The sequence below is a fragment of the Eschrichtius robustus genome, chromosome 13 (assembly GCF_028021215.1).
Source record: "Eschrichtius robustus isolate mEscRob2 chromosome 13, mEscRob2.pri, whole genome shotgun sequence".
NCBI lineage: Eukaryota > Metazoa > Chordata > Mammalia > Artiodactyla > Eschrichtiidae > Eschrichtius > Eschrichtius robustus.
The window spans coordinates 65299762-65318089 of NC_090836.1; the positions used below are offsets into that span (position 1 = coordinate 65299762).

The window sequence follows — 18328 nt, forward strand, 5'->3', positions numbered from 1 at the left end:
GGGAGACGCAAGAGGGAGGAGATATGTGGATATATGTATACATATAGCTGATTCACTTTGTTATAAAGCAGAAACTAACACACCATTGTAAAGCAATTTTACTCCAATAAAGATGTTAAAATAAATAAATAAAGAAGACCGTTCTCGAAAGGGGTGCTAGAAGCCAGGAAAAAAATGGAACAATTCCTGCGGTACTTGAAGGAAAATGGTTGCCAACCTAGATTTTGATATTTAGCTAATCTCTGAATAATATGAGGATTAAAACAAAAGAAAAAGAAAGGTATTTGAGCAAATACATGGCATTGAAATTTTTACCTCTCACCTCATTTATGGTCCGTCAAATCAAGGGAATAAATCAAGAATGATGATTACGTGAGATTCAGGAATGAAGAGATCTAACCCAGAAGAGAGGTGAAGGTAATTCCCAGAAAAATGAAGTTGAAGGCAAGGGTGACACTTGTATACCAGACCTACAGAGCAACCAGTGCTGACTGTTGGAGTATAGGGGAGGGCTCCACGGGAAGGTCTTTTAGAGGAAATGAAAAGTTAAAATGATGGATTAGCCTACATGCTCCCCCATAAAGATTCACAGAAGAATTTAGTGGCAGGAACATAGAAAACTATGCAGATATTTTAAAAGAGGCAATTAATTCCAAGGAAAAAAAATTATAATAAAGTAAATGATTTTATGATGCAGTGCATGACCCAGCAGTAAACAAAGTTACTTAGTTACTGTAATATAAACACCAAACAGTGATTTCTATCCAAATTGCGATTAGAGAAAGCTCATTAGGGAGTAAACTCATAGGAGAAAGAAAAATCCTCATCTTCCGTGTAAGAATTCAAGGGATTCTTGAACTTTGAAATAATAGGAAATAGCATGGATATTGTTTGTACCTTTGAGATAATTCTAGAAAAATTAACTAAGAGTTAAAATGATTGCCTTTCAAGGAGTTGAGCTCCATGTTGACACAGAGGACTGCTGTTCTTATTAAGATCTTTCCAGTATTATTTAACTTTAAAAAAAGTTTGCATATAACATTTTGAATATAAAATTATATTTGGATTCTATTAATTAAAAAAGAGGAGGAATGCTTGAGGAAGAGTCTGAAATGTGCAGTTGTCGCTAGAATTAAGCTATAAGGGGCAGAATAAAGAGAAGTGAGGATCTGTTGCTGCATTTAGCAGCTTTAGCCTGGGAGAGGTTTGAATCGGTTTATAGGATACAGAGAATGAAATAGTAGAGAGGAAGAGTTTGAAAACCAGGCAAAAAAAGATGAGAACCCGCAAATGAAATCCCCCAAATAATAAAGTTTGCATTGGGACCACTGCAGTGGACTGGGGTCACTGCAAATTAATATTCTTCTCCCTCATTAGGGATCACTAGTGCCTTTCCCACCCAAAATTCAAGAGCCTACTTTGCAGCTCTTGTGCAGGGGTGTTGAAGTAGGGTTGTATCACTTGATGAGCATTTCCCAAAAAAGGTTATGGCGTTGAAATGGAATGAAGACAGATGAAGAGGAATTTAGGAAAGGAGTTGGACATTAACTGAACCTGAGAAGAATTTGACTGAAAGAGAACATTCATCTACAGAGGGAGATTTGAAGGGAGGCTCTTCTCATTGTTTCTGAAGGTGCCTCTGTGGGTGAGTGGAACCAAGCTACAGGACCTCAACGTTGTGTCTCAGTTGCTTGATTATTTTGGTGACACACTCCTTAAACTGGGCAGAATTCAGTCCTTCCTGCAGATAGTCATTGCAAATATGTTTGGCGATTACTGCCGACATTAATGAGAGGTTATTGCTGCCATATTTTCATTGCTTCGTATGGAATGTCTCATCTAATCCTTGTCACAACGCTACGAGGTAAAAGTTGTTTTCATCCTGTTTTACAAAAAAGAAAAACAAGGGACACAGAGTTTAATTAGCAAACTCTCACCGAGCCAGTGAATGGAGGAGCTGATATTTAAATCTACGTAGCCTGACTCCTGAGCACGTGTGGTTAGTTATTATCCTATGTTAGCTCTAACTACGTTGTGGACAGAGGAATAGCGAGTGCATAGGTTGAAAAAACAGAGTGTATTTGGGGAATTGAAAGTAATTAAGCAGAGCCGGAGCATAGGATTTAGGATGCACATATAAAGGGGGCATGTGGGAAACTGGTAGAAAAAAAATCTGTAGGCATCGAAGAAACTAGTTCATGAAGAACCTTTTTGTCATATTGAAGACCTCTGGGCTTTAGCCTGATAGCTAGAAGGAGCCATTGAAGGATTTTAAGTAAGAAAATCATGTGATTGGATTTGTTTTAGAAAGGGCCCTCTGACATTATAGAAGATTGTTGGAAAAGTCTGAAGAGGGGATGTAGGGATGAGAACATTTAAGAAACTGATGTTGATAGAGGTAAAAAGTAGGCACAGAGAAGAGGGGACAAATAACACAGGCATTAAGGAAGTACATTTAATCAGTCTTAGTGAAAGATTGGAAGAGGGGATGAAGGGTATGATTCCTTTGTTCTTGCCTTGAGTAACTAGGTAGATGAAGTACCATTCACCTATATAAGAAAACCAGGAAGAAGAGCATGGGGGAGATAAGGAAAATATGTCTTCAGTTTGAGATATAGCAATTCTGTGTAACCTGGGAAGCTTCTAGATGGAAATGTGCAATGGGTGGTTGCTTTAACATGTGTGTGTGCGTGTGTGTGTGTGTGTGTGAGAGAGAGAAATGAATATGAATGAATGGATGAAATGTATGTGTAACCTGTGTATTTCAGTCTGGGTTTCACCTGTGTAAATCACCTGCACATATTGGACATGGTTGTAACCGTCTCAGGGACATAAGCAAAGTTACAAAACATCATATGGGGGACTTCCCTGGTGACACAGTGGTTAAGAATCCGCCTGCCAATGCAGGGGACATGGGTTTGAGCCCTGGTCCAGGAAGATCCCACATGCTGCGGAGCAACTAAGCCCATGCGCCACAACTACTGAGCCTGCACTCTAGAGCCTGCAAGCCACAACTACGGAGCCTGCGTACCACAGCTACTGAAGCCCACGCGCCCTAGAGCCCATGCTCCACAACAAGAGAAGCCACCGCAACGAGAAGCCTGTGCACCACAACGAAGGGTAGCCCCCGCTCGCCACAACTAGAGAAAAGCCCACGTGCAGCAAGAAAGACCCAACTCAGCCAAAACAAACAAACGAAAAAACATCATCTGGGATCATTTGACAGATATAAACTAAATAGTAAAGAGGAATGTGGTTATAATTGGGGGAAAATCACATTTAAATGGTAGCTAGAAACAAAGACCACAGAGGAGATAGAAGAAGAGCCAAGTTCTGAGGGAAACCAACAAATAACGGTTTCATGAAAGCTTGAGAATAGTGAGTAGAATTTCAAGGAGAGAGTAATCAAATTTTACTGAAAGGCCACTAGACCTTTTGGCACTTAGCAAGCCATTGCTGACTTGGTTTAGATTAGATTCGTTGAGGAAGTTGGGTTAAGAGCTTGTTTTCAGTTTATAGATAAAAGAGAGGTGAGGAAATAAATCCAATTTGTGTAGACTAGACATTTCCCAAAGCTAGGAGATAACGTGAGGAAAAATAGGGTCGAAAGATTTTTTTTAAGGTGAGAGAGACTCAAGGGAAAGAGTCAGAAAAGAGAGATGAATTTGAAGATTCTGAGCAAAAATGGAATCGTGGAGGAACATTTCAATGGGAAAAGATAGCATCCAGAGTACAAAAGGGGCCATTTGACTTAGAAAACAGTTGAGATATCTTTGTTCACTACTGCTGTAAGGATGAAAGTAGGAACGTGATGGAGAAGGTCTAGCAATCTGTCAACTTGATAGACTCTACTTTTTTACATCCTATCCTGTCTTCCATGAACCAGTCATTTTTCCTTTCTTGGATTCCTGTTGTATTTGTGGTCTTTTCATTTACATACTTAAATTTGTTCTGATATTTAATAACTTAATTGCATACTTAAATTTCCAGTGCATGTGGGGAGATTCTCCTCAACTCCAACAAGCAATTCTTAGACACCAGCAGGGTGTCCATGAATTCAACTCAATTCTGACAGTTTACCCAGAGATAACGTCGATTCCACAGGTTTAAGGGTCCAGTTCTACAAGACTGCACCCCCATTTCATACGTTGCAAGCCCAGGTTGTTATCTTTCCTTCTGAGCTACTGGCTATAAATCAGAGGTTCTCAGAACATCCTTCTTGGGTTTAATTAATTTGCTAGAGCAGCTAATAGAACTCAGAGAAATATTTTGCTTACTACATTACCACTTTATTATAAAAGGATATAACTCAGGAACAGCTAGATGAAAGAGAGGCATAGGGCATAGTATGGGGAAAGGGCACAGAGCTTCCATGCCTTCTCTAGGTGGGCACTCTCCCGCATCTCCACAGTGTTCACCAGCCCAGAAGCTCTCCGAATCTCATCCTTTTGGTTTTATGGAGGCTTCATTATATAAGGCATGATTGGTTAAATCATTGGCCACTGGTGATTAATTCAACCCCCAGGTCCTCTCCAGAGGTCAGGGAGTGGGACTGAAAGTTCCAACATTCTAATCACGTGGTTAACTCCATTGGCAGCCAGCCTCATCCTTAGGTCATCCAAATGACCAAATACATATGCCTTGTAAATCACAATATCACAATACTTTTTTATCTTGGAACCAGAGACCATGTCCCTTTGTCCTTCTAATTCCTCAGATTCAATATGTGTGCTAGCCATGTGATAATCTTTAATCTTTGGCTGATACCTTGATCTATACACGAGAAATACCTGGCATAAAAAAAAACCCTGCGTTTTGAAGCATTGGCTGATGACCTTTATAGAAGTCAGAGTCACAGCAACTAAATTTGAGGTTTTTGATTTGCGTATTTGGATATAATTTTGCAGTCTGAGCAGATGATCTACAACCTGGCCTCAGAGATCTGCCTGCAGTAAATTGTAAGATGTGCCTTCTTTTTTTTTAACCTCCAAAAGTGGAAGGGATGAGTCAGCCCATCTGGGATTTTAAACAGCCAGTTCCAGGGACACTGCACAGCCCAAAGCCATGCCTCCAGCAAATCACTATTAAAAATATTCTCTTCTAGGCAAGACCGCCTAATGTGTCAACCTTGACTGCTTCCTGTAAGTAAAAGGAAATATTTAGAAGCAAAAACAACAGAATTACTGTTGAAGGCAATCGTAAGGTTACTTCCTTCATTTGCCTTTGAAAATATGGTGTGTGTTTTATTCCCTGATAGCCTTGATGTTTTACATGAACAGTCAGATGTAACTCATTTTACCAAGGACGGATGAAGTTGAATCAATTTTCTCTCTGAAAAAGCTAATAATGTGTAAATTGATATATAAATGTCGGTGATATATACTGTGTATGTGCACTTGAATGATAGTATAGGCTTTTTTCTGCACAGATACCAAGAATGTGATATTATTCACATAATTGCAAAGATTTAGACACAACAGGACAAAGAAGATATTTTAAAGAAAAAAAATGACCAATCATGCAAATTTTGACAGGGTCTTTTATTAATGTCTGATAAGATATGTATTGAAAATTAGTATACTGAACATTGTTTATAATATTAATAGGGCACTAGAAAATGATACTTACCTTTGAATATAAACACTTTGTTCAGTTATTCTTAAATAGGATTTTAATGTCAATACCAGTATGTGCAAAATATTAATAATAAATGAATTAACATAAAGGAAAGTGCAGGTCACTGTTCACAGTAGGAGCTCAGCAATGGTTAGCTGAATTTGAATGATTTAAATATAAGAGGGAAAACATGTTAAACCCTCCTGTAAACAGCAGATGACCCCTGGCAGGAGTCCCTTCTTTTTCTTGATTAAAGACTTTCTTACTATTTAGGGTGATTATTTTTCTTCTTTAAATTTTCCAATATTCCTTTAATTTTTCTGCCCTGTTAGATATTTTATTATCATCAGAAATATATATATATTTTAATCTTGGAAAGACAAATTACTTCCTTATATGCAGTTTTACTTTAAAGTAATGGTGCATGACATACCTGTCATTTGAATCTGCTGTTATAACTCCAGACACAGCCTTTCATAAAATGAAGTGCCATGTGCAATAAATGAGTGCATATACCGCTACATAAGCTTAAAAATAAAACAAAATCTTTAAAAACAGTTACCAAAGTCACAATAGAACATTTTTTAACACCCTCGTTCGTATGTTTAATTGGTATGCCTGTATCCTTCCGATGTCTACACTTCCCATCTGCTACTCAAGGACAGATTCACGGGGAGAGGACTACAACAAAGGCATGAATACTGGAATCTGTGGTTCCTTGGGGGCCACCAATGTCATTACTGTTCTAAAGAAACTAAATTCAAGATGTACTGTGTATTCTCATGGCTCTCAGAGACATTGTCGGTCACCATAAGAATTTTGATGTTTGCCCACGATGGGTGAACCCATTGCACGGATTTAGGTAAATGAGTGAAATTGTCAGGCAGGTCTCTTGGGCAGCACTGTGGAGGATGGATTTCGGAAGAACAAGATTAGTGTTAATGAGGCCAATTCAAAAGTAGTGCAGTAATATTGAGGTAAGAAGCAATTAGAGCCTAAAATTATGCTACTTTTATTTTTTCCCCTAAAATTTCGTTTGGCCCCCATTTAACTCTGGGAGTGGGTGAAGAAATAAAGATATGGGGAAAAACAGAAATTCAGTATGATTCTGTGCATGGTAACACCATTCATTCAGATGAGGAAGGCAGAGGAAAAAAGGTGTGTTGAGGTTGAAGTTTCTTTGGAGGTACAGGGAGAAATATGTACTGGTCACATGGTATCCGGAATGGAGATGAAGATTTAGGAGTCATTAGGGTACACCTGGTTTTTGAAGCCTTAGGAGAGCTTGAGCTCATCCAAGGAATGCATAGAACAGTGTTTCTTAAAGAGGAGGGAAGAATAGCAGAATCCACTAAGGGTCATTTGCAAACTCTACATTCTGCTTCCCAACATCCCAGGGGTGGAGAAGGAAGCATGTATACTTTGAAAAAACTCCCAGGTACTTCTTTGATATGCCGTCCTCTCCCAGGGGATGTGAACATTGATACTGTTTTAAAAGTTCTCCAGGAAATTCTGATGTACACCCAGGACTAAGAACCACTAAAGGCAAGTGAAAGGGGAAGAAGGGTGAGCATTCCATCTAGGAGAAACAGAACTCAAATGAACAAGGCCAGACCTGATAATGTTCTCTAAAGGTGACAAGAACAACTACAGGATATTAGCAACTGTCACAAATTAAAGGATAACTTTATATATGTAATTTCTGTGAAGGACTCATAGCCATTTATCGGGCTCTTCAACTACTAGTATGCCCTCTGTCTTGTAAGAATTCAACAGCCAATGCTTTTCTAGAGATAACCAGTATTTCCAAGTGTTTCGCATTGATTTGGTGACTGAATCTGACCACATTCTAGAAACTTTCAAACATGCTTTCATGTGTTTTTCTAGTTCCCTTTTGAGTGACAGTGAATTTCACTAGCTTTTCCCTTGCTCCCTCTTCTCTCTTTACTTCCCTTGATGTCCCACCCCATCCATCTTAATTTTGGCATCCTTTAAGAATATACTTCCTGTCTCCAACTTATTCTTCCTCATTGGGTTCCTGGATGTTTAACTTCAGCTTCTTTCTGTTTGGTCCATAGTGAATCTCTCAAGATATGCAGTCTAGTCCATGTCCAGTTGGATTCTCATGGCAAATCGAATATAAATGTGAATTATGGAATTTTTTCTTGGTATTTTAAAATCTCTCCTAATGTCCATCTTGTCATCTCTTTTTACCTCTTTATCTTTTTAATTGATCAGTTGGTAGAGTGAAAATGCCAAGTCTTACTGCTTCCTCCTTAATTTTTCTGCACTTCAGTTCCTATTCTGTAAAATGGAGACAATTGCAATAGCTTCCTCATGGGGCAATTACGAGGCGTATAGAAGGCTTTAGTTGTTATCATTACTTCCTAATGACACCTCCTTTTCCCCCAAAGTTTATAAATAAATTTACCAAGATATAATTAATGGAAGCCAGACCCAAAAGTGCACAGGTGCACACACATCCACAAAAGCACACAGGCACTCATACGTATATCTTGATTTGGATGGTGGTTACACAGGCATATACATTTGCCAAAGTTTTTCAAGCTGTATACTTAAGATGTATATATTTTCTAGATGTAAATCATACCTCAATAAATTACTGGGCAGAAAAGGTGTAATGAGAAGCAGAGCAGTAGAGCAGTTAAGATTGTGGGTTCTGGAACTGGATTTTGGTTTAAACCCTGGCTCCAGTACTAACTGTTGGTGTGATTTGAGGCAAGAGATTGGCCTCTGTCTTTCAGTTTCCTCATTAGTTAGATCTGGATAAAAGGACCTATCTCATAGAGTTGTTATGAGGACTAAAGGAAGTAATCTAAAATAGTACTTGGCACATCTTAAATAGCATATAAATGTTAGCTACTGTTTTCTAATATGTTTTCTTAAAATAATGGCATTACATATTTCTAGGGTATGTGTCTTCTTTGTATATCCCATATCTTTACTTAGGTAGTGTCTTTTTTCATGCAGAGAATAAGGTTTTATACTTTTTTGTTACCTCTGTGTATGTCCAGCATTTAGCCTGATGCTACACTTAATAGGAGCAAAATCAACATTCATTGAACATTCACCAAGAAGGTCATACCAGATCAAAAGACAGTTTTTATTGTAAAAACTGATTAAATTGGGTATTCCTAACTAGTAGTGAAAATTGTATCTGACTGATTTAAGCCAAATCTACCCAAAGAATAATTATTCCTTTAGCAGCAAATTTTAAAATGGTATGAAAATAAGTTTGTGAGAAGTAAACGGATTTTCTTTTAACCTCAACTATTCTACTCAACCTTTCAGATCCCAGAAAATTACAGTAATAATAAATTGGAATAATGTCAGATGATGGAAAATTCAAATCCACATGGATAATTGTCTCTTCTAAGTAGAGAGTGGCTATGGTTCTGGAGCTTTAAACATTTAAATCTAAAAGACAAATGTCCTAGTGTTTTATAATGATTCACACAGTGACCTTTTTCATTATGCATTTGAATTGTTTAAATCAAATTTTAATATGAAGTACAAAATCTGTTTGATTTAACAGTCATTTGTATGAATTAAAAGAATGTCATCAATGCCTTAAAAGAAAATTACAAAGTTTATTTTTTTTAATTAAATTGACGGTAACCGTATTATTAATTAACATTTTCTGTTTGTTCAGTTATACAGTAAAGAGAAAAAACGATGCCACTTGATTCCCAATTCTTGGATTAGAACTGATAATTACTAATTTATTGCATACCAATTATTTTTCAATTCCTATACTTGGTGGATTTTTACAGGTTTTATTAAAACTGTTGCAATGTAATTATTATCCCCATGTAGACATGAGAAAACTAACAATATAGCACTCAATTTAAAGCTTAAACATGCTTCACTGAATGTGTGGATATTTTCCTCTTTAATGTGAAGTTTCTAATATGTGGAAAACTGGTACGTAGAACCGGAATGCTTTAAAAATTGTGAAAATAACCGTCTAGAAAGTGATAAGGTGATATGTAGCCAAAAAAAGGGCCATTACAGAAGTCAAAAACATATATTATTGGTTGGGCGAAATCTGATTTTGCAAAAAAAAATAAAGGGGGGGGGAATGTTTATGACATATATGGGGGGAAGGGGAGAGTTATTCTTTTACAAATTAATTTTGAAATAGTATGTTAAATAGTTCAGTTTGAATGAAAAAATAACAATGAAATTAGGACTCATCATACATTAATAAAGGTATATTTCCAGTTAAAGGGAGTGTTTTACCCATGGTACTGTACTGATGAATCCCATTCTGTGGTCAAGACCACATCTGAAGTACCAAATCCATTTCTTGGGGTCATCTTCTAAGAGGATGACTGGAAGGGTAAGAGGTTTTTCATGGTTTCCAGTGAGGATAAGCTGCTCTGATTACCCTGGAAAGGAGAAGGCTTGCCAGTAGACTACATGACGGCAGAAGAGGAACAAATGGGTGAATAATACTGGGAGGTGGAAGAGAAGCATCATTTTCTGTTAGCGCTCTGCAACCATGGTGTAAGGTGGCTTGCAAGGAAGTTAACTTGCAAATACTGTGACTATTTCAGCAGAAGCCAGGTGACCCCGTGTCAGGGAATGTGATGACCGAGGATTCCTCCTTGGGAGAAAGGGAGTGAAGGACTCCTAAGCAACTTTCAGACCCTTAGCCTTTCAGACCAACAGAAGTGCACAGAAATTTGCCAGGTAGATTGTAGGTTATCAGTTTAGGAGAGTCTGATATTTAAAAAAAAAAAAAAAAAAAAGATCATTTATGGGGAAAGTATTTTTTGAAATGTTATTTTTTCCTGGGTATAAAGAATTGGAACTAATATTTCTTGATTTTAGAAATACCAACAACAAAATTTAATTGGCAAAGACAGTAAGAGAAAGAAAAAAATGAGAATAAAAAGGAGAGACAGAGAAAAACAAAATCCTTATAAAGTGTGATACATTTAGCACTTTTTCTTTACCTGCCCCCATCAATTTAGTCATTATTTTCCATTGTTTTATATATACATACAATAGTCTGAGGTTTAGGAATTATGTTATTGTTACAAGCTATTAATTTTTACATTATATATTTGTATTATATAAATACCTATTTTTAATTTTTGTATTGTCAGGTTTTTTTAATTTTTACTATATTTACTACAATTAAACAACTTTTATTTAACTGGTTTTTATTCTCCCTGCCAGTATTATATGCCATCACTTCCTTATTTAAGATCTCTTAAATTTGACTTACTACTCAGTCACCTAGAGTATGTATTCAAATAGCTTGTTTAATAAATAGGAAGTTTGAATTACTGAAGATGTCTTTTTCTTGCCTTTATATATGACTAAAAATGTGGCTAAATATAAAATTATTGGTTGGTCATTAAAACTGTAGGCAGTGCTCAGTATTTTTTTAGGAATTCAGTTTTGCAGATGGGTGTGATAACAAATTAATGTCTTTCTTTTTTCATTAATAACATTATTTTCCTGACTTCATGATTTTTGACATTAGTTTATCATTGTACCAAAAAAAAAAAAAATTAAGAAGTGTATGACTCTTCTTAGGCAGAAGGGTTAAAAAGCCTCTTATTTAGTTAATTTGAATTTGTTAAGAACACAGTGAACTTCTTTTGATCTTCATATAGTTTCACCAAGTTTTCATAATTACCACTCATTCTTCAGTAAATATTGAGACTCTTATTGCTTATTTTTCTGGTTTCCACATTCAGTATACCTAAAATCTTATTAATGATCTGTTCTGCTCCCTCTATAAAAGTTTTCTTCTGACGTAATTTTAGCTCTTTGCTCTTTTTCACTCTGCTTATGAGTTTTTCAAGTTTGACCTCTATGTTACAGTTTTAGCCATCATATCAGTTGCATCCTTAATTCAGCTGGTACAATGTTAATATATATGTAGCCTGTCCTGATTGAACTAATTTGTCTCAGCATATTGCTTTTGCTGGTGGCAATGTAAATGATACACCGTCATTATAAAATTAAGCGTATACCTCTCAAATGACACAGCACTTCACTCCTAGGTATTTATCCTAGGAATCAGAAACACAAGACTTTGAGTTTTGAGTTGAGACAGAAAGCTATAGGAGTAAGTGAGAAGCCTTGTGTATTGTGAAAGGACTTCTCTGTTTAACAAGTGGAAGCATATATAAGACACATTATTTTTCCTCAGCCTAATTTCAGGGAGCTTGTAGAATATGGCACTTCTTAAACTTTTATATAGGCTCTTTGCCATACTTAAGTTTTGATTGTGGTGGGGGTTGTTTTCAGTGTTTTTCATAGTATATTAATTTAAAAAAAAAGAAGTCAGGGGAAGGTGTGTCAGGAAACTAACATAATAATATTTATTTTATGTAAAATTAAAAAATCATAATGGGCTTTTTTGGAAGATATGAACTTAAGAATGTAGTGGTTCTAAAATAGGTCATGAGAATATCCTTGGATACTAAGTAGCTCCATCTTTCTGTGTAAGATTTGCATTTCAAGGGGTGAACAATAACTGTATTTCTGTGTCTTATTTTGTACAGTGAGGTGTTAAATAAGTGGGATGAGGAACTCCCTATTTTATTTTAAAAAATTTATAATCTGGGACTAAGGTGTTGTCTTTTGGTTAAAAGCTAGTGTTACAGTAATTTTTGCTGATTTTAATATTAATCATTAGACTTTGTCAAATGAGTTAGTAACTGAAACCAACACATTGTTCGTGGTATTACATCATTCATTCTGCATGAAACTGAGGCTGTCTCTTGTCCTCTTATTATCCCAGTAAGAATTTACACCACTTAACCAGGTATTAATCATTGGCTCTTGTGAAAGCTGGGAATGTTTGAGTCAGATGAGTGAGAGAAACAAAGACAGTGATAAAGGAGCAGAAAGCCTTTGATGGAACACATTGCCTATGAGAAGATTGGGGATAAACTCAGGATCCTTGGAAGGTAGAGCTCAGTGAAAGGATACATGCAGAAGAAGCCAGCCACATCTTCAGGTGGAGAGGAAGGAGACTGCAAGGTGTTGTTTCTAGAGGCTATCATCTTGTCTGTAAATTTAGAAGCAAGGCCATCTTCTCAGTAAATACTCCTGGAATGACTTGAGGGTAGTGAGAGAAGGAAGAAAGATTGAGAAGTTTTGATGGTAAAGTTTGGGGTCAAGTGTGGAGGAGAATGCAATAAGGAGTCATTCAGGAGGGAATTAAAGGCTTGCTGAGCAATAGAGAGGTCTTGGTGTGGTTACATGTGTATTCTGAGTCAATTACAATGGCTTTGCAACCTTTCTGGTAGTCCTTGACAGAGGGGGACAAAGGAAAATAAAATAACTGGGACAACAGTGAACTCTCAAGTGGATAGGAGACCAAGGAATTATATGGGAAAATGTAACAGGGGTCAGGAAGGCCTGATACTGAAACCAGACTAGAAATCCATGTAGCTCCACAAGATTAGCTAAATACTTAAGGTCAAAATATAGGAACATAATCTAGGAGGCATTAGTAAAGAGTGGTAACCTGTTGCCCAGTTGGCAAGCTGATAATGACAGCAGTAAAAGAGCAGTCAAGAGAAAACCTATCAGGCTAATCTAGCTTCTCCCATTACTCCTGTTAGTTGAGGGGTACTCTGTGTTGTGTGTTTTGCTTAAATCCAAGTTGGCAAACATTTTCTTACAGGGCTAGATAGTATATATGCCTTAGACAATCTGAAAATGCATTTACCTGAAAACCATAGGTCGTTGCCCAGGAACACTTGTGTGAAATCCCCATTAGAAGTCAAGGTAAAAAAAAGTATCAGTATAAACAGTGTTGCAATCCTTGTAAAAATAAACTTCCTAGCCTCCTGGATGTTGAAGAGCTGTTTTTCAATCTACCTACAGGTATCTATGTCTGTATATATGTATGTGTGTGTGTATATAGGTATATGATACTATATACCTAATACTGTTTTAGTCCTTATGAGAAACATATAGAAATTACAGAAATAATCTGTCTTCCAAGAAATGTCAATCTATTTGGAGAAGGAAATGGGAAAAGGAAGACTGGAGGGATGAAAATACTTATAAAATATCATATAGTTGGACAGTGAGTTACTGCTACAAAGGTGACTTAATGACTTTGAGTACAGAATTGCCTGTATACCAAGCAGGAGGATTTCTCTGCCTTTGGACTTGAGATTTGAGACAGTAGCCAACTGGGAACTCTTTTCTCACGTATAGCATTTCAGCTACTCTCGTGCTTTGGAAAGATGAAATAATGACTCGTTTTTCCAGGATTATTATTTCTACTGCTTAGTTCTGCTAAATGTCATAGTCTGAATAGTTATTAAAAGTCGGAAAAATAATTAAATGGACACTTTTCAGACTCAATCACATTTTGACTGGTATGATAATGGTCTCCCAAAATATTTGATGCCTTGAAAGTAGTGTCCTGCTGTATTTGATATAGACTTCTTTTTCTTCTTTTTAAATATTTTCTTGAATTATAAAATAAATTTATGTGGCAATAGATTAAGTCTGTTGATTCTATTTTGGGCAGTTATACCTAAGAAAAAGACCAGTGGATAAATCCTATTTAGTGTTTGACACATTAAAGCAGTCATTTAAAATTGTTAAACCATATTTGGAAAGTAATCAGAAAGCAGCATGTTAAAAAAAACAGGATTATAAATTTGTTCCATTTTGATATCATAGAACAGTATGTTGGAAGGACCTAGTGCTATCACTTCCTACCGGTAATTTTACAGTAAAATACAATCTGGGATTCTAGATGGAAAATTACATCATCAGTTGTTCAGTGGCATGGTGGTGTCTCTGTAAGTCTGCCTGAGCAATTTGGTTACTGCAATCAATTTGTGTTTTACTTTGCTCATTGTCAAATTCAAGATTTCTGTTGTTCTAGTTGAGCAAAAATTTTTGTATATCACGCTTTCAAGATGGTGGGTAAGATTCAAGTTGGCCTTTTAAGTTAAGATACATGTGATGTTAAGCCATCCCACAGTGTTGACAATAAACTTTCAATGACATAAAGTGAAGTGGGAAATATTCTCCCACCCTAATCTTACCCAGGGCTATTGAAAAGAGATGTTCTTCTTTAATGACAGGCACGATGAAGGAAAACTTGGTATGAAATACAATTCTAAAGAGAGTGATTCTAACTAGACTGTAATGATGGGCATCAGATGAACAGAGAAGGAAATATAATTGTAAACGGAAAAGGCAGGACTTTTTGTTTCTAACGATTCTGTTACGTTGAGAGATATTTGAGGATCTGACCACGAAGGATTCAGCCCTGAGACTGGGTTTAACATTTAAAAACATTTTTAAATATTAAAACTTAGATGAAGTCATAAAAGATATGTAATTAACTTTTGCAGATGATAGAAATATGGGAGGGAGCATTAATATGATGGATGAGAACATCAGTGTACAAGGTTAATAGCTTCAACTGATGGATTGCATCAAATTATGGGATTAAATTTGAATGTGAATATTTATTGTAAAAACCAGTTTGGACAATTTTAAGGTAGTGGAAACACAGCTTGATAGCAAACGGCGCCTTTTAGAAAGGTGAATCTGGGTATTTTTATATGACTACAAGATTAATATGAGCCAGTAGTATGAAGCAGCTGCTAAAAAATAAAAACCTTAGTCATGATAGAAACATAGTAAAGATCAAGAGAAGTCCTAGACAGTGCTCTCTTCGGCAGCACATATACTAAAAATGGGAATGATACAGAGAAGATTGGCATGGCCCCTGAGCAAGGATGACATGCACATTCGTGTAGTGTTCCATATTTTTACCTCACACCAGTCAGAATGGCTATCATTAAAATGTCTACAAATAATAAATTCTGGAGAGGGTGTGGGGAAAAGGGAACCCTCCTACACTGTTGGCAGGGATATATTTTGGTGCAGCCACTATGGGAAACAGTATGTAGGTTCCTCAAAAAACTAAAAATAGAGTTGCCATATGGTCTAACAATCCCACTGCTGGACATATATCTGGAGAAAACTCTAATTCAAAAAGACACATGCACCCCAGTGTTCATAGCAGTGCTATTTACAATAGCCAAGACATGGAAGCAACCTAAGTATCCATTGATAGATGAATGGATAAAGAAGGTGTGGTATACATGTACAATGGAATACTACTAAAAGAATGAACTAATTCCATTAAAAAGAATGAACTACCCATCTGCAGCAACATAGATGGACCTAGAGATTATCACACTAAGTGAAATAGGTCAGAAAGAGACAAATATTGTATGATATCACTAATATGTGGAATCTAAAATAGGACACAAATGAACTTGTTTATGAAACAAACAGACTCACAGACATAGAAGACAGACTTATGGTTACCAAAAAGGAAAGGGGGTGAGGGAGGGATAAATTAGGAGTTTGTGATTAGCAGATATCACTACTATATATAAAGTAGATAAACAATGAGGACCTACTGTATAGCACAGGAAACTGTATTCAATGTCCTATAATAAACCATAATGGAAGAGAATATGAAAAAGAATATATATCTATATCTATCTACCTATTTATTTATCTATCTACCCACCTACCTATAGTATAACTGAATCACTTTGCTCTACACCAAAAACTAACACAACATTGTAAATGAATTATACTTCAAAAAAATAAATAAACAGAATTTTAAAAAAAAGAATTCCTAGACACTTTGCACACTGTGATGTGCAGGCCTCATCCAGAGGGTTGTGCTGCTGTCTATGAGCCATGACTTAAGAAGAGTGCTTAATATGTCAGAGCGGGTCCAAATGAGGCTGGAGGCTGACCAGTTTTCTTCAGATATTCAAATTGCCAATGGAACAGATGCTGGAATTATTTTCTTTCAAGTAAAAGCTTCAAGAAGCAGACTTGATTCTCCTGGGAAGGCATGGGCAGCCACTGCCAGAGAGATATAATAAAGAGGAATCTTTGGTTTGGTAGAGATTAAAAGGAATAACTTCTATTTTCCTTTTAAAAGTCAAAGATGCCATGATTATTGAATGCAAATCTAAAATTTGAGAAAGCAACAAGAAAGACAATCCTGGGTAAGAACTGAGATAGGCTGTGACTGGAGGGTCTCACTCTTGATTACCTTCTGGGCCTATTAAAGCACGTTGTTTGGACCTCAGCTCTCCATTTAAAGCCTGAATTGGACTTAATTGTGATACGGTGTCAAGTGGTAAAAGAGCATATCACAAGGGGTATACAGTTAGCATTAAAAAGGGAAAGTCAGAAATAGCTTCACATGGATTTTTTTCCCAAATCAAGCAACGCAATGAAGTACAATAAAAAAGGCAGAACGCAGAACTCACAAGAAATGATGGTCTATCCCCTTTGAAGGTTTTCATGAACTATAACAGGATTATAGTTTTTTTACATTATAGTTCACTTAGAATTGAAAATGAAGGTGCCTTCGGCTACCTGACTGCCTTTATAATTTGCTTAGTGATTCGTACAATCTCATGGCAAATTGTAAGAATTTTCTTTTTCTCCTCCTTGTTTATTTTCAGAGAGATGGGTTCTGTTCTTTAGAGTTTCACAAAGATGTAGTAGATCTTAGTTTGAACAAATTGATCCTCTTATTTCTTTAGAATCTGTTATGCGTATGAAAGCTTAATCTGGTGTGGGTCAGGGCAAAGGAAATATAAGGACACTGGATAACAAAGAGACAAAAAAGGATGACTGATGTGTTACACCCTTATAAGCCTCTCTACTTCAAAAATACCAGTCTTGGATAAAGCTATTGTTGAAAGGACGCTTTATTCTCCCTCAAGTCCAATATCCAGACACACACAAGTATACACATACTCTTTTTATAATCTAGAAATGTTATAGGAATCTGAGAATACATTTTGGTATTATTAAATGACACATTGTTCAAGTCAAGGTTTTGTTTTGTTTTTTTCTTTCACGACCGAGTTTGTAGTCAATTGTCCTGTGACATTAACACATTGTTGGTATTCTTAGTTTGTTGTTAAAGAAAATATTGGGAATATTAGACATCTTCAGGGAAATTTTTAAAAAACATTACTAGATGGGTGAACGTTTATCCTTTCCAAGAATATAAAATTTGTGACTCATTTTTATCTTTGGTTTTCCACTGTAAAGAATGGGTGTCAGCTTCCTATGTAATTTTGATTTGTTTATCCAGCAGTTTTGTTTGTCCGTGCAGTTTTCTATGTGCCAATTGTGGTCAATATTTGGTTTCCATAAAAGGTATGAGTTTTCTTTGAGGCTATCTTTCTTGCCATTGCCAGACCCACAACTGATGCACCATTACTTTGACTTTTGTTCTTAATTTAAACTTGGCACAGATCCTGTCTTTGGTGTAAAACATGAAGCAAACTCCATTTTGACCTGGAATCTGGGGAGGAAATTATTTGCTTGACATTCTCTAAAGAGATATAGAGACAGGATGTTTGTGTTACTCTTATAGGGATAGAACTGCTACCTGAATGTGCCAGTACCCACAAGTTCAGGGTGGCACTGCTATTAAAAAAAAAAAAAAAAAAAAATCTAGCCAAGTCCGTTTTTCTCAGTTTATAGGTAAAAGCAGGTAAAGACACATCAAAATGTCTCTGTTTAATGGAACGCAAAGCAATCCACTTAAAAAGGCCGGAACAGGATTTAGATCCAGACTGCCTGAGTTTGAATTCTGACTCTACCACTTATATGCCCAGGCAAGTTATTT

At 36.4% G+C, this 18328-nt stretch overlaps 1 protein-coding gene and 1 non-coding gene across 12 annotated transcripts in view; both read left to right on the top strand.

Moving 5' to 3' along the window:
• NAV3 (neuron navigator 3) overlaps window positions 1-18328 on the top strand; it is an 850488-nt gene that overhangs the window by 393917 nt on the left and 438243 nt on the right. The window contains exon 1 of one of the 11 annotated variants that reach the window (XM_068561377.1): window positions 12584-12645. The exons of the other annotated variants lie outside the window; for them this stretch is intronic. Within the exon in view, the coding sequence (XP_068417478.1) occupies window positions 12595-12645 (51 nt within the window). The 5' untranslated portion in view covers window positions 12584-12594. Of the gene's footprint in view, window positions 1-12583; window positions 12646-18328 lie in introns of those variants that run through there. 11 annotated transcript variants of the gene reach the window in all.
• Window positions 15311-15418, top strand: LOC137776043 (U6 spliceosomal RNA). The gene has a single exon (XR_011076165.1). It is a non-coding gene; the product is annotated as a U6 spliceosomal RNA (small nuclear RNA).